Below are 23633 nucleotides of genomic sequence, written 5' to 3'. Positions count from 1 at the left end.
TTCCTGGGGTGTACTGTGGCTCGACAACTTTCTTTTTCTAGGATCTTGCTGCAACAATGTGGAATGAATCCAGTGACCATCAACCATCCAGGCCCATGGCTGGGCAGTTGTTTCTGTTGTGTCTCAGAAGTGCATTACCTTTACGGGTCTTTGCCTAAAAGTACTTGCAGTGTGAGGGTGCTTACCCAAGTCCATGTGTCACCCCAGGAGTCAGATCCCCTCAGTGAGCAACGCGGTGATGGGCTGCCATCCTGCCATCTGACAATATCACAACCATAACCAACCTCATCCTCTTTCTTATCAGATCTGTGCCCTGGTACTGTGCATGCTCCCCACGTGACTTTCCTTCAGTGCTTATCATTTCAGAAGTTCTTAAAATGACCCAGTGCCACGTAATTCGAGTGGAGCTGCGATTTGGAGGTTAATGGAGGAGTTTCACACACAGGATAGTAAAAATGAACATCGATAGATGCGTCTCTAACTTGTGAAGAGTTAGCAATGAGTGAACTTGTTTGAAGGCATCAGGTTCTATCCCAACTCCCATGGATGGCCTTTAAGCACTTAAAACCCAGGTACATCTCTGAACCTTACAGGAAGTGTTTCAGTGGCTCTGTTGTGGAGTAGTTGTGGTAGAGGGATAAAATTACATTGCTTGTATCTGGAAATCAAGACTAGCAAGTGACTCTAGTTAGCTCAGGGCTGAGGTGTCATGTTTAGCTCATCCCTGTAATTCCTTACAGTGTTTTCAGAACTGAAGCCAGGCCCTATTTTTCAAAAAAAAACCCATTGATTTTTGTGCTGAAACTGAAACCTGGGCATCAGGGAGATCTGACGGGGGAAACCAAATCTCCACAGCCACTTGCTTGTGACTTGTCAAGAGTCAAAGCAAGACAGGACCTCTTCTGGCATGAGATGAGTAGCAGAGGCCTCTGTAGCTTGCGTGGCAAACAGACTTGGACTGTCCCAGGGGTCTGCCGTGTTTCTGGAAGTCTTGTGTTGGATGCTTTGACCTGCAGGGTGGTGGTGTTGGACAGGTCTGCATGGGTGAATTCCTATTCCGTGATGAGGAATCATCCCCTTCTCAGTTGCTGCTGGGATGCAAAGGGGCCATGTCCTGTGCAAAGGAAAGAGTTGACTCACCACAATGCAAGCATAACAGCTAAAAGTGAACAAAGTAACTGGATTCTGCCTTTGGCTATGGAGATATCAGGAATTCTTCTAGGTGCAGTCCTGGGAAAAAGGCACTGCAGCCCATCTCTTATCAGGGAACTACTGCTAAATGAGGAAAAGCTGACAGCAAATATTTATTCTCAGATCAATTCTGTTTAAAGTGCAATGTTCGTAGCAGAGCTTGGATACAGGAAGGTCAGGTATGGGATCAAGGCTACGTTTATATAAAGACGGGAATATGCACTGGAAACGCTTGCTTAGGGAAAGGACCAGAGGATTTTCAAAGTCACACGATGAGGATCTTAATTTTTGTCCTCGCGCTGGATGTTTTCTTGTGTTCGGGTAAGTTGCTCAGAATGGAACCATGTCTTCTTTCTTATGGTTTGGGGAGGAAAAGTAGAAAACTACAACGAAATTCTCTGTGCCTCCCCCTCAGGGTTTCCAGTGTATGACTATGAACTTCCGATCACCGAAGAGGCTCTCAATGCTTCCATTGCCAGGGTCAATGCTCAGTCATGGGGGAACAACCTGTATGGTGTTGTCAGGAGCCACGTCACAGGAGTAAGTGTGCAGACAACAGAGATCCTTTACCTGAAACATGCTTTGCTGTGGTGGAAGACTCTTTTTCACCCAACCCTGAAAACCCAGTGCCACGTTGGAATTAGTTGGAATTTTGTTTTGCTGCTAGGAAGAGGGGTGGGTTTGGGGTATTGTCTGAAGTTATGGCTATAGCAACCTAAATATTCTGTGTATGTTGGTTTGTAAGTAAAAATATGAGTTTGAATTTTTCATCCCTAGGATAGAAATCTTTGAGGGTTGTCTTGTAAGATTTTATTCAAAACTGATGTTTTTAAATACCCCCAGCTAACTGCTTTGCTTTGGCCAGAACATGGCTTGTGTGAAGGTCTCAGCTGAGTGTTCACACTGCTAATTAAATGCCACCACAAACACATTAAGGATTCTTTCTCCATTCTGTATTTGTGTCATCTGTCTTCACATGCTAATTCTGGTTTAAATCTGCTAAATGCAGACAGGAAACCCGTATCTGTTTTAATTTGCATTGCTAAGATTTATATTAGATACCCAGAGTCAAGGAGTTAAAGCTTCCTAATTTTAAGTTAGCATGTCCATGTTTCTGAACATCCTCAGAACCATTCTGTTTCTGTAGATGGCATGTATCAATTCTTCTGCAAGAATGAATGACAAGATGACTTTTGGATTGATCTAGTTTGGAAAAAAAAACCCTGAACAAAATACAAACTTGAAAGCAGTGGGGATTTGCTGTTTATTGTTTTTTTTTGGGAGGTGTGTGTGGTTGTTGGGTTTTTTTGAGTCTCCCATCTTGACCTAAAACATCGATTAGACTGCGAGAAGAAAAGAAAATCCTAATGTGTCAACAAAAGCAACCAAACTCTCTGAAGCTTGCAGTGTTGCGTGCACATTGCACATTGAAGCATGTGAGCTGACAAGGCGCAACTCCATAAACTGCATTACTTCAACTGCTTCCAGCTGTATCATTTACTTTCCAAATCATGTATTTGCAATAGACTCCCCAGCAGTCTAGATATCGAAAAGAGAGCAGTTCACACCCTGGTTCCTGTGAGGGTAGCATGCAGGGGTAATGCTGTGCTTATCTACCTTTGACAGGTATAATCCCCTCATCTGACTAAGAAGTAGGAGGATCCTGAAATGGCTGTGGAGTTTCAACGGAAACCCCCATGGAAAGTTGTTTCATGTTGCTGTTACCAAATTTGCCTAGGAGATAACTCCTGAGCACAATGAAACAGTCTTTCCTGCACGTTGTAATCTGCTCTAAATTGGGCACTGACCCATAATGCCAGTAACATCTTGCTTCTGCTTGACAGAGAAGCCAGGTTGCCATGTAGTGGGCACAAAAGAATGACAGACACTAATTACACGTTGTGTTGGCCTTCCTCTTACCAGGTTGACATGTGGAACAGAGATGCCTATCAGCTAGAGCTGCAGTTCAGCATCCGTGAGACTGTGTGCAGGAAGGCTTCAGGGAGAGACCCATTCACATGTGACTTCAAAATTGGGCCTTTCGTGGTAAGTGCCTCTGGGCTGAATCTGAACCCCCCCCAGGCCCATGTAGGATGTTGTCAGGACATGATGAACCACAACTGGTGCTGAAGAACGACAAACGAAACTGAACGCAAACCAAATGCAACCTGCAGCATGGAGTGGGTGTTAGGTGGGAAGGGTCAGTGCTGGGAAACTGTCTGCCTGGTCAGGGGGGAATACAGCAGCTGCTGTGAGCTGAAAAGAGGATGCATAGCTTGGAGCAGCATGTGGTGAAAGTGTCTGTGTGCTTTGGGACTGAATCCTGGGAGGGAGGTGTGGCTTCTTTTCTAAGATAAGAGGGTAGAAAAGCTGACGTTTGACCTGCTTTTGTCTGTCACGCATCTAGGCACTATATAAAGGCTTATCTTCCTGCACAGCACAGATTCCCACTCTGTGCTGACAGTGCTGATCTATTTTTCAGATTTTCAACTCTGTTTCAGATTTTCAGCTCTGTTTTCTGTCTCAAATGAATGGATTAGGGTCCTGATAGAGCTCTTGCTCTGCTCTGATTCTTGGATGACCAGCTTTGGTGTAAATACATCATCTTTGAGTCTAGACTTCTCTGACCACAGTTGTTTTTTTGCCAAAACATGTCCCCCATTACAAGCCTCTCAGCTGTTGTGTCATAACTGCTCGCACAAGTCTTACAAAGCACGTGGAGTAGCTCTTGAGTCCCTGCGAGCAATGATGCCATACTGTGTGTCAGACTTCCACAGAGATTATCTCTGCTTCTTTGTGCTGCTCCAAGATGAGCTCTTCTCGCCTCCTTTTCCTCTGTGAATGGCTGCCAAACTATCTGTCCTTCCAGGGTGCAGTCTTTAGGGAAGCTGAGGGGTTCTGGGAAGGCATTGAACAGATGGTGCTTTGCTCAGAGCTTATGAATTGTGCTACCACCTCAGGAGGCAGTTTACCCCATGGAGAGGAGGATTAATGTCTCTTCAAGTCTTGCTACTCTGGAGCTAAGCAGCTTGTGTGAGTGTGTAGGTGGGACAACATGGAACTGATGGTTGTTGCTAGGTTTTCTTGAAAGATGCAAGGGATGGCTGCTGCGAAGTTATCACTATATCCTAAACCAATGCCATCCCTCTTCTTTACCTCTTGGGCAATAAGGTATGGAAGATGGCATAAGGATCTCTGTTTTCCAAACCCGAGTGGAAAGTTTTGCTGGAACTTCTGTCAAATCATGGAGACAGCTTCTTTAAGGGAGGTTTAACTTCCAGAGCTGGAGCTGCCATCAGCATAGCCCTGCGCAGCTCTTCTGTTTGTGATTGGCTATACCAGAGCCATGAAATAAGGGTTTGGAGATTTTCTTCCACCTCTAGCAGGCTCAAAACTTCATACAGCTAATACACAATAACTTACATATTAGCAAGTGGGGCAGTAACTTATGTGTAGTCATATGCTGTCAGAATATATTGGCCTGGCCACAGTCTGCTCTAGTAATTTGTTAGGTGTATAGTCTTGCTTGAGTTTCTTCCTTTTGGAATTTGATTTTAAAATCCGTGTACAGGTTCTCTACCCACAGTGAAACTCCCACGAGAGGGTTTGCGCAGTAACTTGCTCTACGTGACTTGCCGTATTTTGATTTGTTACAGGCAACCGCTTTCTGCAGAAGTGTTGTGGAAGTCTCCAATGAGCTGATCTCGAACGTTCGCGTGCAGTGCCGTCGTGGCACATTCAGCTCTGAATCGATGAGCAGCGAGGAGGTAAGAAAGGGAAAAAACCGATCTTTTGCTGCCTGGGAGAGCGAAAATTCTGCTCCTTCTCTTCTAAGGAGAAGTCAGGGGTGTGGGGGTGTGGGGGTGTGAGCTGCTACTGCTGTTGCAGTTTGAGCTTTTGATCAGAAAACTGTGGTTTCAGAGCCAGCTGTCTCCGGTAATGCTTCACTTTCCATCAGCCGAGAGGTTTGACCTTGCTTGCTGGATGCCTGAGGAGAACGTGAATCTCTGCAGCAGTCTGGCATATCCACCAGCTCCAACACTTTTCTTGTTGATGTATAGAAAATATGCCTGGAGAACAGTGATTGCCACGTCTTAGATACTGATGACCCTGGCTCTGTTACCCAATGCAGCTCGCAGCTGAGCGTGTAATCACAGTATAGCCGAAGAACATTTGCTCTGCTGAGATCTGTGTTCCCTGTCTGCGTTCTTATGTGTTTTTTAAGGTATGATTAAATGCCAGCCTAACCTCTGAATTCCCGTTAGCCACTTTCGAATCGTGCCAGCGTCAGCGTCCACTTTTTCCATGAACTGACACTTGAACCTGGGTGCCTGCACTTATGACAAAGAATCTAAAGTGTGTGCTGTGCTGGAGGGTTATATGCAGGGAACACAGATGGTTTAACAAGCAAGGTGCCAGAGGATACGGACAGCTTTTAATTTTTGGAAAGTACAAGTGACTAAATGAATAATGAAGGATTCTCTGTCACCTTCTCTTGTTTAGAATCACCAAATTAGCTGGTAATTTATTTTTTTTTATTTTATTTTTTTTGTTCAGAATCTCTATTCAGAGTTAGCTAATGAATGCACAACACAAAGTCTTTATTTGCAGAGCAGAAAGACTGCCTGTGAAGTACTGAAATATGGAACATAGTCTTGGATGTTCAGTCTGTCCTCTGTGGGTTAAGCATAACTCTTGTTTAATAGGGCACTCAGTATAAACACTTGCTTTTACAAGCAAGCATCTTCCTGAAAATCTTCTTTAACTATCACTTAAAATGCAGTACTGCTGCCAACATTCCTTCTGGGGAATATATTTCCTGCAATGTTAATGAGGAATAAATGCCAAAGGGAATTATTGCACATGAAGAGGAAAGTATTTCCTTCTGTGGATGGCTGCAGCAAGCGCACCGGAGTTCTTGCTCTAGAGCTGTAATTCAGTTCAAGGCATCTCAACCTGGCTGTGATGGTGTGATGGAGCTGTGGTGGATGGTGTTGATGTACCTCCCATAGTGCTGATAATGTTTAGGTAGGAGAAAGAATTGTGATTATCTGAGGCTAGGAACATATTACTTGGCTAGAGACCAGCAAAAGAAGTGAGCTTTAGAAAGAGTAATTAGGGATAAATGAGTTAAAGAGATGCCCTCAGTGACTGCAACAGGCTAGCTCTGCTCTCCAGGCTCTGCTCTCCTGGCTGTACCTGCACTACAGGAAGGTCAGGTAAAGTATGAAGGGTGTTGACCTGAGAGTCTACCTGCAACTGCAGACTTCCTTAGCTTATCTACTTTGCAATAGTATCAGCAATAGTCTTGTTTTCAGAGAATAACGAAGTCTGGAATTACTTCAGGCATCACATAGTACCTGAGGATAGAGGGAGAGGTGGACTTCTTGACAGATGAACTTTTTAAAGAAATGTCTTTAATTTACAGATGATGTATATGCCGATAATAAACCCCAACAGGCGAGGCAGCGGTCGCAGAGAAGGTAAGCCATTTCTGCCATGCCAGACTGTCCTGGCTCATATTTGTCTTCTGGGTCATCTGTTTGGACCGTCTGAAGGTCATCTGTCTGAGGGAGAAGAAAATATGGAAGACCAGCAGTTTGCTCAGGTCACGGCATGTTCTTTTTTTAGAACATATCTTTGCTCCTGAAGCCTTCCCTTCAACGGGAGGAGGCGGCAGCCGTGGAGACTGGCAGAAACCCAGCTTTTTCAGATCTGACAAGACTGAATAATATCATTTGGGTGAGTATGATTCAAAGTGTAGCTTTTATGCACCCTAAGTCTGCAGGTTTTGTGGCAGGGTGGGCAAGTGATTGCTCAGAATAAAGGATGGGATAGGATAGGATGGGATAGGATAGGATAGGATAGGATAGGATAGGATAGGATAGGATATGGTGCTTTCAGTTGGAAGGGACCTTTAAAGGTGACCTAGTCCAAACCCCTTGGAGTGAGCAGGGACATCTTGAACTAGATCAGGTTGCTCAGAGCCCCATGAAGCCTGACCTTGAATGTCTCCAGGGATGGAGCGTCCACCACCTCTTTGGGCAACCTATGCCAGTGTTTCCCCACCCTCATAGTAAAGAGCTTCTTCCTAATGTCTAATCTAAATCTACCCTGCTCTTTCACTACATTCCCCAGCTTTCCTGTAGGCCCCTTCAGGTACTGGAAAGCAGCTATAAGATCTCCCCAGAGCCTTCTCTTCTCCAGCCTGTCCTTGTAGCAGAGGTGCTCCAGTCCTCTGCAGTGTATTGGCAAAGACACAGATGAGTTGTTGGGTGTCGCAGTCCTCCAGCAAGTCACCTGCCATCTTTGTGCTGGTGCTCTCTTCCTACTCATGGCTTGTGGTGTCTATTTATACAGCAGATTATTGGACAGATGGCTACGTCTTTGTGCTGAATCTAATGCAACAGGCCCTCAAGGCTGCATAGTTCAGGAAACAAAACATGAAAGTGGTGGTATATGGGGGAACCAGGATGCTTGGTTTACCCAGGGCAGGTGCTTGTTGCAGAGAAATTGTGAAGGAGATGTTTGGAGTCCAATTAGTGGGAACGATAATGAAAGGCACTCAAGATTCATTGCAGCTGGCGAGGTCTATCCTACAGAAACCACCCTTGCTGACGTACTTGTGAGGCTCCATGTGGGAGCAGCTCTGATTGCTGCCATCTTATGGAGATAATCTAAAGGGAAGTGGTTTAGAATGAGATTTGGCAACGCAGGATGGAGATAATTCTTTGGCACACTAAACAGTTTTAAAGTAGTTGGGAAAGGAAGAGGAAATTAGTTAGTATTATGTCTTCATGATGAAAACGTTTTCACACACTCTCTTGGGTACATATCATTAGCAGGTCTCTGTCCCTGTAGAGAGTGCCAGAACTGAATGCTCCATGTGTGTGGAGCTCAGTTTGAGCCTGCTGCTTTGGAAACAAGGCAGTTTTAGATGTCATTTAGCACTGATGACTCACCAAAAACTCACACATGTTACTCATAAGCATATCCATGGTAAACCTATCCATGCTGAGGGAGCCATACCCCCTTCTCTCCTAGAAACTAGATACAAAAGGAAAATCCAGTCATTCTGCTAGGTCAGGCCTTCATTTGCAAAAATGATTTCATTAAATCCATATGCTATTTTAGTTTATCCATGAGCCAGTAAAGGTGATAGGCTGTTTTGCTCACTGCCTTTCCTCTTACAGCAATCTTTCTAAGTGTCTTTCAGTTTCCTTCAGCATATTGCAGTGGCATTCTGGTGTGCACTCTGTGTCCTTCTGGTTACCTTTAGTCCAAGGAAATAGTGTGGAAAGACTGAGGCTTACTGAAGGGTAGAGGACTTTCTGTTCCAGAGAAGAGAGGGACAAATTTTGTAAATGCTCGACCATTGTTGGCGTCTGAGAATCAAACTGTCTCAGTCTGGCTTGGTGAATTTGGGCTGAACTTTCTTCAAGCAATCTTCCAGAAAATTTGTGGGGAAGGAGATCTGTGTGCTCAAAATGGGCAAAAATCCTTTTCTTTTCATTTGGAAAATGCTAGGTATCTTAAATTAATTCTTTGGCTCTCAGGAGGTGCTAACCTCATTAAGCAGTAATCACAAATGTTTTATGTTCCTGTATCTAATGTCTAACAAATCCTTAAACCAGAAACAAGCTGTAAAATCGTCTTGAAAGAGAACATGAAACAAATGGGAAGAAATTAATGGTTCTTGAAATCCTGTGCAGTCCGAGTTTTAATACCTTCTGCTTGCACGTGAAGATAGGTTGCAAGTGTCATTTATAGAGTTTCACACCAGTGTCCTAGGTTTTGGATGTCTCAGAGGCAGATACATCAGAAGATTAAGGAATATTTTCAAAACCCCTCAAAACTCCTTGTTTCTCGTTTTTATCAATTTGACTTACTATTAGCTGTAAAGTCTGGAGAGAAGTCTTGCTTCTCAATTTCACCTGTGTCCAGAATTAGAGAGTTTCATCTGTGGGTTTAATTTGGAGCCACAGGTATCAAAAATATTTCATGTGTTTGAAGCCATGGAAGAGTTATTCCTGGCTTTTTTTCCCTGTATTTTGGCACCTACGTGATCATGACTGGCGATATTGCAAGCCGTTCTGTCATGGCACTGTTTGGTGGGGCATGGGAAATACGTGCTGTGTTTTGAGATGGCAGGAGCTCAGCTGGCTTAGCTTGGCTAAGAATATTTTGGGGGATGCTGGAGAAACAGCAATCTAATAATAGACTTTGATCTCTCACTGAAAGAACCTGTTGTTGACAGGCAAAGCTAGACAAGTTCAGGTATGAAATCAAATGTGGGGTGGTTTTTTATGTGACAGTACGGATAACTGACTGCTGCAAAAATTACCACGACAGGTGCCCCTGACAGAGTTTTTCATGCTGGATTTTACATTTTCTGAACTGGATCTTCTTATCTTTTTGGCTACAGGGATTATTTTGGGGGCATCCTATGCCTGACTGTGCAAGAAGCTGGGCTAAATGATCTCACTGGTATTTTGTGGCTCTTTTTATTCATTAAAATGTGCTGAATATTCAAGAAGAAAAAAAAAAAGTGCAATTGTTATATAAGGTAGAACTTTTTCAAGTCTGCAGAACTCAGACCACCAGTCTGCTGGTGCCTGCAGGAGTTAGCAAATTGCATATGAAAGAACCACACCAGTGATTAATGAGTTTACTTCAGTGACAAATCCAAATCAGATTTTCTGGATTTATTTCCTGGCGCATCTCTGGAACTGGGGAGATGGTAGAATTCACGTCATGCCAGTCTTCCCATCAAACAGCTCAGGCACGTGAGCCAGTGGGAGGGCCAGCCACAGTACAACTGCTGATCAAAGGTTAACAACCTCAGCCTGCAGCAAGTGTTGAGGTCATTAGTTAGCTTGGCCTGCAAGGTGTGTGCAGAGCTTGGAGCCGTTTTGGTCATCACAGAGTCAGCAGAGGGCATGTCAGGAGGACAGTCAATCCCCTGTTGAAACTCTTGGGAAGGAGGGACTCCTGCTCTGAAAGGATGCCGGTGAGCATGCACACACACAACATTAAAGCGCGCATGGGTATAAGGAATTACGGGTTCCATTAAGCTGGAATCTGCTTAACAGTGTTTGTGACTCTGAATTGTGAAGAGGAGCCTAAAAAATGGCTCAAAGTCACTTAACGACTTGAATGCCAGAAAGCAAATTAAAAGGGCCTCGATGATCTGCTCTTCCAAAATCAACTGCCTAAGGCAGTTTTTCCTGTGCAGGGTGGAGTCCTACCTATGACTTATATCTGGAGCCTCACCAGAATGCTTCACTTCCTTCAACAGGAAAATTAAGCAGCAATCTCCTGCCTTTGCTTGCAATATACATGTAGATTGTGAATGCAGATTTTCTCTTACTGTCATTAATCACGCAAGGGAAGTTGGGTTTTTTTGACAGACAATCAAATTTTTTCTGCATCAAAACAAAGGGGCTGTGATTTCCAGTTTGAGTTTTCTAAATTTTTCTTTAAATGACTCTGGCTGAGTTCTCACCTGGCATAGCTTACTGCTGGTGGGCATGTGGTGATGGCAGTTGTTACAAGCTGATTAGCAGCCTTGCAGAAATGAATTGACTGGCATCCTTGAACATTAGGGTGGGGGTTTTTTCAGTGGAAGAATAAGTGGTGACATTAGGCCACTTCTCATACTCAAGGAATCCAGGTCTAACCTTCAGAGTGAATTGGATGCTTGTTTGTTTGACTGTCTTCTATGAAAATAATAATGGAGCTGGGTACATAATCCTCCTGGGGCATGGAAAGAAGAGCTTTTATCCCCAGTGTCCTCATTAAGAAGTTGCTTGATTTTAGTTCCAGTCTTGTATTCTCTTGGCTTCATATATTCTGTCTTTGTTTTTCCCCTCTCTGTTCACCCATCCCACTTTCTGCTGTTCTCAGAAAGCAGCTTATTGCATTCTAGGGAAAAAAAGCAAAGCATCAGAGGGACGGAAAATCCCTGCAGGATGGGATCTGTTGCATAGTGCATGAGCTCCATATTGGATCAGCTTTGAGAATGAGAGCTAGAGCAATTTATTGCTTAGGAGGAAAAGGCAAACTACTGCTATGTTCCTCCTGCCTTGGAGTCCGTGTCTGAAAGCCAAGTCCTTGGTGTCACCAGGCATCTGAGATCACATACTTTCATCTGTTCAGAGGTGAAGGACTGAAATTGAAACAGACCCAGGCAGCACCTTTCCTGATGCTCAGGTTGGACAGTGGCACAGGGATGAAGCAGAGGTGAGGAGAATTGCTGTGACAGTCTCTTGTGGCTCTTGTGATTCTCTGATGATTTTTGCCTCTTCTGGATCTGTTTTGAAGGATTAGACCCACTGCTGTGCTGAGGAAATTGTTCCTGCTTCTGTGGATGAAGAGCTTGGATGATTCCTTAGACTTCACTGTGTCTGTAAAGCCTGATTGCAAACCCCTTAATCTCATTCCTGGAGAAAGCTGACAGGACTTCACTGGAGGAGAACAGAAGGGGCTTTCAGCTGTCCTCCAGCCTAGTGCTAACTGGGGCATTTTGCAAGCACTAGAAATGAGCTTGTCAAATAATCATGCAGCTTGGGAAGGACCTCTGGAAGCCCAGCCCCAGCTCAAAGCAGGGCCAGGTTCATGAGGCCGTGTAGCTGGGGCTTGAATATCCTGGGATATTGATCCCTCATCCTCTCTAGGCTGCAGGTTCAGAGTCAGAGCACTCTTGGGGGCACATTTTTCCTTAAACTGAGATGGAATTTCTTATGTTCCCAGTTGTTCCTGTTTCTTTTCTTCTCTCTTGGTCCCCAGTGATGAACATGGCGGCTGGTCCTGCATCCCTCATCTCCAGGGCTGGGCAGGACCCAGGCGCTCCTGGACAAGCTGCTCTCAGAGGGCTGCTAAATCTATCACTACCACATGTGTGGACACTCCTTTCTGGCACACATCTATCCCTAACATTTTACTAAGAAAATCTGTCTTACAGAAAAATTTCTGGTTGCCATAGTGACAAACTTGCTGAAGATACAGTGTAGGCTACAGACTGCTGTAGAAGCAGTCACATGTCCTTTAGAAAAACACATCTCGAATTTCTTTTGCATATTGTAGGTCTTAATTCAGATACATTTCTTGGAAGAACATACATCAGCTTATAACCTCAACCATATCTGCTTTTGAGACCTCACAGTATGTGCTGATTTGTGTCCTGTGTTACTTATTTCACTGTTGTTAATTTTTCTAGGAGACTGGTTCTTTATTTTTCTTTTTTTTTTTTTACACTAATTAGCAGTTGATATGACATGTGCACATGTGAAGTGTTTTGCGTATGCACGTTTCTTTTTACAGATTCCTCATGGTGCGATTCTTATGTTAAACAAATTGATAAGCAACTCAGTGAAGCTGAATACATTTTTTCTGAGGCCACGGGTGTTTGGTTAGTTCTGTGAAGTACGAGACAAATTTTGAGCTATGACATTTCTACCTCCTCCCTTTTTTTAAAGTAGATTGGAAAATGAGAAGAACCAAGATTCAAAGATCCAGCATGGGAAGAAAAAACCTGATGCCAGGTTCCTAATCAAGAGCCTGACCCCTTTTTCATGAAAAAACTGTTCTTTAATGAAATGACGGACTTTCCCTAAACTCACTTTCTGCTGTAATGTGAAATGGCCAATGGATGAGCTCATGAGATGCTAATTGCATGCACTTGTCTGTCCATAGCTGCCTTCTGATGGGCTGGAATGCAGTGGGAGGACTGTCTCAGACATCTACCACAGCCGTGTCCACTATGTGTTGTACCATCTCATAACGATGCTATTAAAGGAGCATTACTCTTTCCGTTTGTTCTGCGTTGCTCTCTGGTTACTTGTAATTTTCTGTAATGCTTGTAGCAAACTATCGATTTATTCAAACTAATAAAGGCTTTTAATTCCTTTTTCTCTGGGGTGCAACAGGTGTGGACAAGGTGTCTTCTAAAAATCCAAAGACTTGAGTTTCAGCCCACCAGCAATCTAGCTTTGATGGGCACTTGACCACTAATGTGGGGAGCTGAGGGAAGCTAATGACAGTGGTTACTAATGGCTTTCGGAAGAAGGCCGGGCTAGAACAGACCTTTGCTGTGTTTCTCTCCTGGGAAACGGGTCTTTTCAGCCTTGTCTCTTTCTCTCCACTCGATGCAACAGAGCCCACCCTGCAGCCCTTTGGGAAGGGAAGGGTTACTGTGCAGGTTTGGTGCTTTGTTGTTTGTTTTTTAAGGCTTTACCATCAAGTTTGCACCTTGGTTATGGTCATGGTGTGGGCTGGTATTGGGGCTGTGCCTCTGTGCACACCTAGTTCATGTAGTGCAGATGTGACCCCACTGAACATACGCAAGTCATCTCTAAGGAGACAGAAGCAGCTGTTCCTAAGGAAGCTGGCATGCGTGCTGTGAAGGTACCGAAGAGGTGTTGTGTGTGCAGCTGGGGTAATGGCAAAGGTTTGTCCATGTGCTCGGTAGGTCATGCAGGCACCCGGATCAAGAGGGTTATAAGGACTAAGCAGCCCTGCGGTGCTGGGAGTCTCTCCTGACCGAGCTGCAGACCCTGCTTCAAACTGCACACCAGAGACTCCCCTTGCAGGTTTGATTCACCACACGTGACCTGATGCCGAGATCGCAATGAAATAGTTTTCCTCTTACTGAGCACCCTGTGAAGCATGGCTTTCCACCATTCCTGGCTACAAAAGAAAGAAACCAAGTGAGGAGTTTGCAGTTCTGGGACCAAATGTGTTTTTCTCCCTGTCTGTGTCTTTCCATCCTTGTTCCCAGCTCTCTTTCTCTGGTACAGGAGGGAAGACGCCTCTGGGGGACGTGCCCATTGCCTGAGCACTGGATATCCGGATAGGTGTTTTCTATCATGCTCATGATAGCTTTGTGCCAAACTGGATCAAAATAACAGGTGAATTTTCTGAGACAGAAACAGCCAAAGGAGTTGGGTATCTGGTGGAATACAACAGTGCCCGTTAGCGCTGAAGAAGTTTTTAAAACATGCAAATGTAACAAAGCTGTCTTCTTTAGGAAGAACTATCAGCCCTGCAGCAGCGAAGAGTAGAAGGAGGTGGAAGGTGCTGATGAGGTGTGGAGTAGAAGTCCAGCAGAGGAAGTTTTCCTTTCTTGTGGTGGTTTGCTTTGCCTGTGTCAACAGGACTGGGATCGTCACCCCTTCCTTTGCTGTGAATGCCCAGCTCCAGAGTCCTTGCATAACCTGTTTCTCTGCTGCAGCTGAGTAATTTTTGCTGAGCATCTTCTTCCTTAACAGGGGTGACTTCACACCTTTGTGTTGATTTTAGGTAGAACTATGACTCTTCATTTAAATGCTGGTAGAAAGAAACAGCTTAGCTGCTTTCTGAAACTCCTGAGCTCAAGTGATTGTGGCCTTTGTCTTCTCATGTAGACATAGTATGTCTTCCTGTCCTAAACAGAGGCACAGGTGAACAGAAGAACTTCTTGGGCTGTTCCTCTAAGACCTGAGGAAGGGTCTTAGATCCCGGAAGGGATGAGGTGGATTGACAAATGAGCCAGCTTTGTCTGTGCTTATACCCTTTCCAGTTTCACTGTTGCTTTTTCCTGTTCCCAACAGACAGTTCTCTTAGCCTAAAAGCAGTCATATTTTGCTGGCTGAGAGTAGTGGCAGGCCTCTGCATCAGTGGAAGAGGAGGGAAGCACGTTTGCTACGAAATCCTTATATCTGTATGTCAGGGAAAAGAGAAGACTACCGAGTTTGATGGTGGGTCTTCTAAGACCTGGAGAAGAAAACTTAAAGCTAAGGGCTGGCTGGCTGATGCTGAAATGATGGTCTGAGAGTGTCCCTTGCTCTCTCAGGTGCAGTGTGTTTGGGGAAATAACCATCTGTAAGCAAATAGAAGTGGAGCACCACTTTTCTTCAGGGATATACTTTCATCACTATTAATTTATCTTACCTACCGTCTGTGGAAATTTCAGTGGCACAGGTCTGTCCCCACAGTGATTTTCATCACTCACAGGATACACTGCCAGGACATTGCCACTGGCAACGCGTAGACATTTAGATTATTATGTATTCACAGTTATTGTTGGAGCTACAAAAAAACTTAATACTATTAAAAACTGAAAACTGGGGTTGCCTCTGACCTCCATATGTGACTCTTGTCTTCTGATCTCTTTGCATTGTTAACATGGCTGTCCCGTGGGCAAAAGCTTCATAAAAGGCAGGATTTTGCAGTCATGTCCCTTGGGAATAAAGGCAGGAGCTTGTCTGCAGGTCATATTGTAGCATGTGCATGGGCTGTTACATCTCTTTTTAACCGACATAATGAAAAGCCAGCCCTCTCCAGTATACGTGGGACACCTATATGCTAATCACATCTGCATTTCTCTAAAAAAAACCCTGAAGAAATCAGTTTTCATTTTTTTCTCCCCAGCCAAACAGATTACGGGTACTTTAAGGTCCTTGCTGCATGTATGCAAATACCTTCACACCTAGAAGTTGATGTGGATCTGCTGCGCAGATGTTTATCTGGCACTAGGGAGTAATATTCTCATCTGCATTACTCAAGTCTTCTGTGGTCTCAAATCGCTGACTCAAGCGCTTGTTGCTCCCACATACCAAGAGTAGTTGCTACAGCTGTTCCCTTCCAACTCCCATGTCTGAAATATCACAATTGCGTCCAGGAGCAAATCTCTCCTTACTGTGACTGAAGCCTGCAATCCTACCGGGGTCCTGATTCTGTTCATACGCAGCCACGTCCTCACACTTGTGGACTCCCAGCCTCTGAGCACACTGACGGGCTCCAAAACTGCCTGTCTCAGAGGGAGCAAGATCAGATGGAGAGCTTTATCACCACACCCTTTTTGCACTCCTACCCCGAGACACGTTTTTGACTCATTACCCGTTTGCATGCTGCGTTATCCACAGCCACCCTCCCCAAGTTATTACCTACAGTAGCTTTGCGAAGTGAGAACCAGGGGGTTTCTTAGAGCAAAGTACACTGAGGAGGAGGCACGCTTTTATGTATTCCAACCCAACGCGTTCTATGATTCTATTTAAAGGGATCACTAGTTTTGTTGTTGGATTTTGCTTGGAGACCGAAGATTTATGCAGCAGCAGGCATGGGGAGGGAGATTTGCCTACACCACTTAGAGATGCTACTTGCCATGGAAGGAATGTACAGAGTAGAAATTGTTTTATAGGCTTTGAGGTTGTTCAGAAACTCTGAGACAGCAAAAAAGGGAGCTGTGTCTGATGGGAGACAGCAAAACCATGGAGTATTAGACTGGGGCTTGCTCCATAGCGGGGATTTGTCACAGTTTGTTTGAGCCTTGCCTCAGCAGAAGGTAAAAATAAATCAGCCTCCTAATGCAGAGCATCTCTAACAGTTGTAGGATGAGGAAAGAAGTGAGGACAGGTTGATTTGGACTCACGCAATAATTTGGGGAATGAGTAGAAGCAACTGCAGCTACCTGTCGCGGCTGAGGCTGTGTCAGGAGATCCATCCTTGCACACAGGGAGCTAGTCCTATGCAGACCTCTGTCACCTCAGTTTTTCTCAGTGGAAGGTGGGAAACTGCTGATTTTTTACTCTCTATGAAACTGCATTCATGGCAGAATCAATCCTTTTATATGCATTTTCTATTTTTTTAACACTCTTTACGCTGATAGTGTCTGAGCAGGAATTCCCATGGTGTGATAGGGATGAAAGATAAAACCATACAGTGGTCTCGGAGAAAAACTGAGCTCAGTTCCCTTCAGTCAACACTTGAGGAAACATGGAGGTATTTGAGCTCCGGGGTGCAGCAGCATTTCATCTCCCAGCCCTTCTCTTTGCCATCATGTGATCATTGCTGCATGTAGTGCTTGACACTGGTGTGGTTTGTGCCACCGTGGGAAGCGTGCTGGTGCGTTGGTAGCCCCAGAACATTTCTTTTCGCTTGGGCTAGCTGGGAATGGGTAGAATTACCAGCAGCTAAGAGGGGTTCAGTGCTCCATGAAACTAGTCTTGAGAAATTTCTCAAAGGGCAGAGATCACCTCGAGCGAAAGCCAGATGATGGAGCCTAGCCCATGTTAGAAAGAAGGTTGTTGCTCATCCTGAAGGAATGTGGAGATTTCCTGGCATACACCCTCCTGTAAGCAATCTAATCGCAGGTTGGAGACAAACTGAACTGACCCCTGGATGATCTCTCTGAAATGAAGGATGGGCCTTAATTGCCAAGCCCGAGACCTGATTCAGAGTAATGAGATGTTGGGATCAGGACCTGAGCGCTTTCCAATCTTGACTCGGCTGTAGAATGCGCAAGCGTCAGTGTTCTGCACGTGCAAGTTCAACATGGAGGCTTGGGAGGGTTTAAGGAGACACATCGATGCTGTGGACAGAGGACATCCCTCATGGAAGAATTAGTGGCTAAGGCTGAGCATCAGTGTTACTGCCAGGGCTCTTCGTGAGTGCAGCTGCCCACTCCTGTGCCTGCTTCCCACTGGTCGCGATGCCCACTAGGTGTCAGAGTTGAATAAACGCAAAGCTGGCACAGGGAAGAGGGATCCTAGGTTTCGAATCGAATACTTCCGTTCTTTTTTTTTTTTTTTCCTCCTTCTGATTTCTGGCCTGCTGTGTAAATAAATGATCTCTGAGGAAGGAGGATCTGTTTGTTTAAATGGTGAAGAGAACAGGAGGAGGAGAAATGTCTGAGACAAAAAATTCTGCCCAGGTTAGAGTGTTTGTTTTGCATGTGGGAGCCCAGAGCTTAAATTCTGCTCCACACACAAAGATGGTTTTGCTTTTTACTCCTAGGGACAGTAGAGGTTTCTTTCTCCTGCATGACAAACTATCGTTTTTGTTAAAATAGCTTTTAATCAAATTTTCCAGCCATCCCTTGCCTTGGACTGTAGGCTGTAAGGTGCCTTCGGTAAGAGAAAAATCGAGAGAAATGCTGGTTGCAAAGAAGATTTTTTTTTTCATATTTGAAGTTTTCTACTTGTTCCCCTCACCCCTACTCTGAGCTCCCCTCTCTCCTCTTACTGAAGAGCTCAGCTCATTCACTGCAGCTGGTTAGCATTAGCAAGGGCATCATAATGGCTTTGAAGATTAAATGCACTAATTAATGCTTGCACAACCAGCAAGAAATTTGCCGCTGTCTGACACTTCACAGCTGCCACTGCCTTTTCTCCTTTGAGATCTTTTGCTGGCTTTAAAATTCTCTTTTTTCATTCTGTTCCCAGGCCAAATTGTTGCCTTAGTCTCATGGTGCAGTGAGGACCCTCTCTGCACCAGCGGATCTCTAGAACCTCAGACCAGTTTTCCTGAAGGAGTGTCTGCGCGTATTGCTCCTGGGGTTTGGTGATTCAGCCTTCTGAGCTGATATGGGATGTCCCTAGAAGTTCTCCCAGCTGATCTTGGCGAAGGTGACATGTTCTTGTAGTTTTCTTCCTGCAGCATTGGCAGATGAAGCTCATTCTCCTTGCTGATGTGCCTACATCCCTTGCTGGACAGTGGTCTCAGTTAAGGGTGGCCCACAACATCTCCCAGTGAAGGAAGCACTATGTTAAGGGACTTGTTGAATGTGCTTGTCCTGGTCTTAGCTGGTTCTTTTCTTCCCAGGACATGATGTTCCTTTCCCACCTATTCTGCATTTTTTTCATGCTGTCTCTGTGTCACTTTTTTGGTGTTACTACTTCCCAACTGAGCTGTAGGTCTGAATCTTTAGCAGCAGCAGCCAAATGAAACACTTTTCCTAGCATGAGGAAGAAGCAAAGCAGAAGTTACTCCTCTACTGAGAGGCTGTGATACTAACAGCATTAGGAAAACACTTTTATATCTTTTTTCCCCCCCAGTTTGTTGCTCTAGTCCTGTTCCACTCCTCGAGCACTAAAATGCTTGGGGACTTACCAGATTCACTGATCACAGAGTACCTACACACGTGCCTCTCCCCATCTGCCAGATACTGCTTGTGTTTCAGACTGATACTGAAGCCAGGTCCATCTGTGCGTATCTGCCTTGACTGTCAACAAGTGTAGCACTTGTTGCAAGGACCAGCATCTTCAATCCAGGTAACATCAGATGGCTGATAGTGCACTTGGCAATCCTCCATGTGGTGAAGGCTTCTGGAAAGGGGGTGATGATGTGTCGATGGGCATTGCTTATTCCCTGTGAAAAACAGGGAGTCTGTCCTAGAAACTCAGTGTTAGACCAGTGCTAGAAAGAGAATTTTAAAACACAGGCCTTAACTCTTTGAAGGAATTGAGGCTCCTGGAAGTGGTCTAGATGTTCATTGCAAATTAAGTCAGGGGGAGGTTAAGCTGGAAGAAACAGAGCCCAAGAAGGAAATTGGGATTTCTTGCTGGCCTTCAGAGACAAAACTGGCTTAGGGCATTAGCTATCTGTGACACTTGGAGTTGAAGCAGGAGACCACCAAGAAAACCGCAGAGCCTGGCAGGATCCCAGGGATTACAGGCCATGATTAATGAGAATTTAAAAAGAATCTTATGTGCTTTTGGAGAATGAATCTTTTTCTGAGTAGTGGGGAGGTGCTGCTGCTGGCTGAGCCTCCTGATCTGGAATGAATAATGGAGAAAAAAAATAACAGCCTCCTAAATCGAAGGCTGTTGATTTAACTGAAGAATAAAGCCCATAATCTCATCAAAAAGAGGTACTATGCAGAAGAATGGGGGCTGGAAACATTTAAACCTGGAAATTAAAGCAGTAAGCCTCATGTCCACACCAAGCATATGAATTGAAATTATCTTTAAAGTGTACCTGGAATATAGCAATATATAAAGTCATCAGTGCTGTTCTGCAGAGAAAAGCTCAGAAGCTTTTGGGGCGGATCAGGAAAGGAGGGGACTGATCTACACTTCCCAAAAGCCTTCTACAGACTTTCCTAAAGAGGATATTAGAGAAGTGAAATAGGCATAATACAAGGTGAAGAGGTGCCACAGTTAAAAACTGGCATGAACAAAATTACAAAGTGAGTGGATGGCGCTTAAGTGCAGCTGGTGCAGAGCTTGTTGGAGGCAACTTCTGAGACTATGGTGAAGAGTTTTGTTGATGCCCTTACAGGCACCATTTTTCTAGAAAAGGGCTACACAACCCCTGTGAGTTACTGGGATGGAGCAATGAAGGCCCAACATTTTTTTTCCGTGCATGTTTTAAAGGCCTTTAGTTTTTGGTTTTATCTGAATACTGAAGGGAGTCTTGTCTGACAGTGAGAAATCTCCATTAAACAGGTTTGCCAGGTGCTTTGTGAGATCTTAAAAGGTCTTTTCCAACCTTTAAGATTCTATGACCTAGGGGTGGGGAGAGGCACAGAAAACCCTAGGACACTCTCTGATGCAGGGACTACTAATGAATATTTTTACACTTTTCCTGCTTAGTGGGAATGTCTGGGGAAAGACCAGCAGTGAATGGCTGGGTGCTGCTGCTGTTTGCCTGCGGTTTAAAGAGTGTCAAAGGTTTAGTTCTTTCACTGAAAGAGGGTGAAACAAAAGCCTGACGCTGAAATATTAGGCCTTGCCTTTCTGCCCCAGTGACATGACTGAATCTTCTTTAAAATGACTATTCATTATGACTATTTTATAATGAAGTTACTGTTTTGTTGCTGTCTGCCGTTGCACACCAGTCTGTGTTCTGACTCTTCTGAATTTCTCATCCCTCTCTGGCTGAAACAACTCTGCAAAAAGTTTCCCTAAAAATGCTATATTTAGAACTTACTATTGAAAATGTTGCCTGGTCCCTCTGTGAACAAAAGCACAGATACTCAGCATGGTGCTCATGCCTGTCATCAGTTGACATTTGCGATGTTGGCTCTGCTTGGAGCAGAGGGCTGGAGTTCCACAGGGACGTGCTGGTAGGCTGGAGTCTGCCACGGTCGGAATGCAAATGCTGCTGGCGATGCAGGAGACTCCATGTGTTTTGTATTCGTATCCGTGCTCTGATGATACTGTGGGGCTCTGGGCTTGGTCTTGCAGGGGCTTCAAAACCACCGTGCCCAAGAGCCTGGCTTGTGGGAGCAGGGTGTCATCTCTGCAGTGCGCACCTCAGAGCAACCAGAGAAATTGCAAGAGTTCTGCCTGCGTTTTAAAAATTTGTTTGTTTAGAGTACTTGATGCTAGGGCTATTTATCTAAGGATAAGGCATCTGTGAGACCTGGTGTTAGTGCTTTTCCTTCTGATCCTGAGCACACTCGGATCTGCCACCCTTTACACAGCCCTGGTGGAAGGAAGCAGGCTTGTTCCCTGTCAGAGCCAAGGGCCAATTTGGCAAAAGAGGAAGTTTCTTAGGCTTGTGCCTCCTCTTTCCTTCTAGAGAGAAGGAAAAACAGATCTGTATTTGCATGGAAGAGCTGCTATTCCGTTCCCAACTACAGGGGAGCATGAAGGTTTTCTTTGCCCATATGTGTGATTTGCCAAGAGTGGGAAATTTACTCTTTAGCAGCCCGTGACATATGGCTGAGTTCAGTAAAGACTAAGCTGAAAGCCTTGCAAGCACTTTCTTATGTCCTTCTCCAAATGTCTTCTCTCTTACCTGCTGTCCCAGGGAGTTCAGAGTACAATGCGACTGCTGTGCTGCTGGTATCTTGAAAAGGTACCTCCCTTGCCCCTAATATGTTAAAAAAATACGGCAATTGCTTGTTAGAAAGTTGGTAAATGATGTTCTGAATGGCTGAGCCTGGTGTGGGCCAATGCTCTTTGCCAGTTTCCATTGCACTAATCCCAGTTAATGTAACCACAGGACAGGCGGTTGCTTGAAGACACTGTGAACAAATGCTTTGTGATTATTAGGGATCCGTAGATACTTGCTAGCATGGAGAGCTGCCCAATTTGAAGTTACTTGCTCCTTTGACTCTGCTCTTAGAGTAGAATTAAACAAGTCAGCCACCATCTGGTTCCAAGACACTGAATTTAGCAAAAACAATAATAGAAGTCTGGCTCCCCTCTTTTCTCCCCCGTTCATCCTGCTCTTCACTGATCAGAGACAGCCAGCCCAAATGTACAAGTAAAATATGAGCTGAAAACATGAAAGGCAAGGAGAAAAGGCAGCTCTGAAACTAGGTTAGAGATGAAACGAGCCTGAAATTTGGCAGCTGTTGGCAAGGCTGGGTGGCCCTGGGGAAACATCTCGGAATGATTGATGAAATAAATGATTAATGAAATGGTGTGATTAGCTTATCACGGGATTGCGTTACTATTTGGATCCCAAAGACAGAAACCATGTGTGTGTGAATGATGTAGGGGATGATGTAGAGGGCAAGAGCAGCATCTCACAGAAGGCAAGTAGATCCCTCAAGTCAACCTCATGTTGGCTCTGTTGCACCCTGCGGGGTCTGAAATATATCCCTCACTACCACCCTGTTCAGAGGATTGACTCATCATTTGGTGTCGGGATTTACCATCTGCACAGCTCTACTTTCTCAAAAAGAAGGCATTTCAAATTTCTGCATTGGTATTTGCTTTTACCTTCACTGCCATCCGCTGAACACCTGGGCAGTGCAGGACTTTTGGTGTATCAGGAATATTGGTTCCCCTGGGCTTTCAATGGGTTTCTGTATAGGGACAGTAGCAGCTTTGCGGGTTCAGATCTCATTCTGCTCTTTCCTGGCAGAAACTTCTCTCAGGAAAGCATGATGTTGGTGTGAAGTGTTCAAACAGCAGCTAATCTGTCATGCTGATAGTTGTGTCAGTGCAGTCTAAATAAGAGATCAATCTATGTTTACACCCCCTGCTAACTTCTTGGAGAGGGAAGATTTCAGAACTCAGAGAGTGGCTTGTGGGAACTCGTTGCATATATGCTGTTAGATTGATAGATCCAGACTTTGGAATGGAGTAACTATGCCCTCAAGGGTTTGGGTTTTTTGCCAGTTAAAAGCATGAAGACATCACTGTTGCTCAGGTCCAAATGTTTACAGTGCAAAATACAGCCAGTCAAACTCTTCTTCTTTAGGACTTAGGTTGAAGAACCAGTCTCTATGGGCCTATCACATAACTTCTTTATTTCCAGAACTGCAGACACATGTGTTGGCTTTCCGTGGCTACTTCCTACAGTGCAAGCTTTTAGCAAAAGCCACGCCAGGAAGATGCTGTTTCTCCCAGAAATTACAGCACCTTATGGTTATTTGATGCCAACTGGCTGAGATGGCTGGGGACTAAATATGTATGTGCGTGTACACTCATACTACATATATGCATATATAGATATAAATATGTTTTTAATACATAGAACATTTTCTTCCCCCTTCTCTCTCCAGTTCTTCAGCTGCCATTGATTAAGGAGACTGTCATATAGAAATCATACAGTATAGAAACGCCAGACTTCTTCACCTTTTCCTTTTTGACGTGAGTGACAAATTCAGCATGGCCTGGTAGCTGATGCGGGTTTCTGAGCAACACCAGCCTGCACTCTGTTCCTGCTTTTGCTGCCAAATAGAGAGGCAGCTAGCTTTGCAGCCCTGCATTGCCTCTAACAGC

The 23633-nt window shown here is 44.7% G+C and overlaps 1 protein-coding gene across 1 annotated transcript; it reads left to right on the top strand.

Moving 5' to 3' along the window:
* The first annotated feature begins 1463 nt into the window (after positions 1–1463).
* On the top strand, positions 1464–6923 carry SPP2 (secreted phosphoprotein 2, 24kDa). Its single transcript, XM_009868710.1, has 6 exons — positions 1464–1512; positions 1607–1731; positions 3115–3237; positions 4848–4958; positions 6620–6674; positions 6823–6923. Exons 1-6 carry the CDS (start codon positions 1464–1466, stop codon positions 6921–6923), a joined length of 564 nt encoding a protein of 187 aa, XP_009867012.1.
* Positions 6924–23633: the final 16710 nt, after the last annotated feature.

The sequence above is a fragment of the Apaloderma vittatum genome, unplaced genomic scaffold (genome assembly GCF_000703405.1).
Source record: "Apaloderma vittatum isolate BGI_N311 unplaced genomic scaffold, ASM70340v1 scaffold9304, whole genome shotgun sequence".
NCBI lineage: Eukaryota > Metazoa > Chordata > Aves > Trogoniformes > Trogonidae > Apaloderma > Apaloderma vittatum.
Note: the sequence above shows the minus strand (reverse complement) of the source record. Positions and strands in the feature narration are given on the sequence as shown.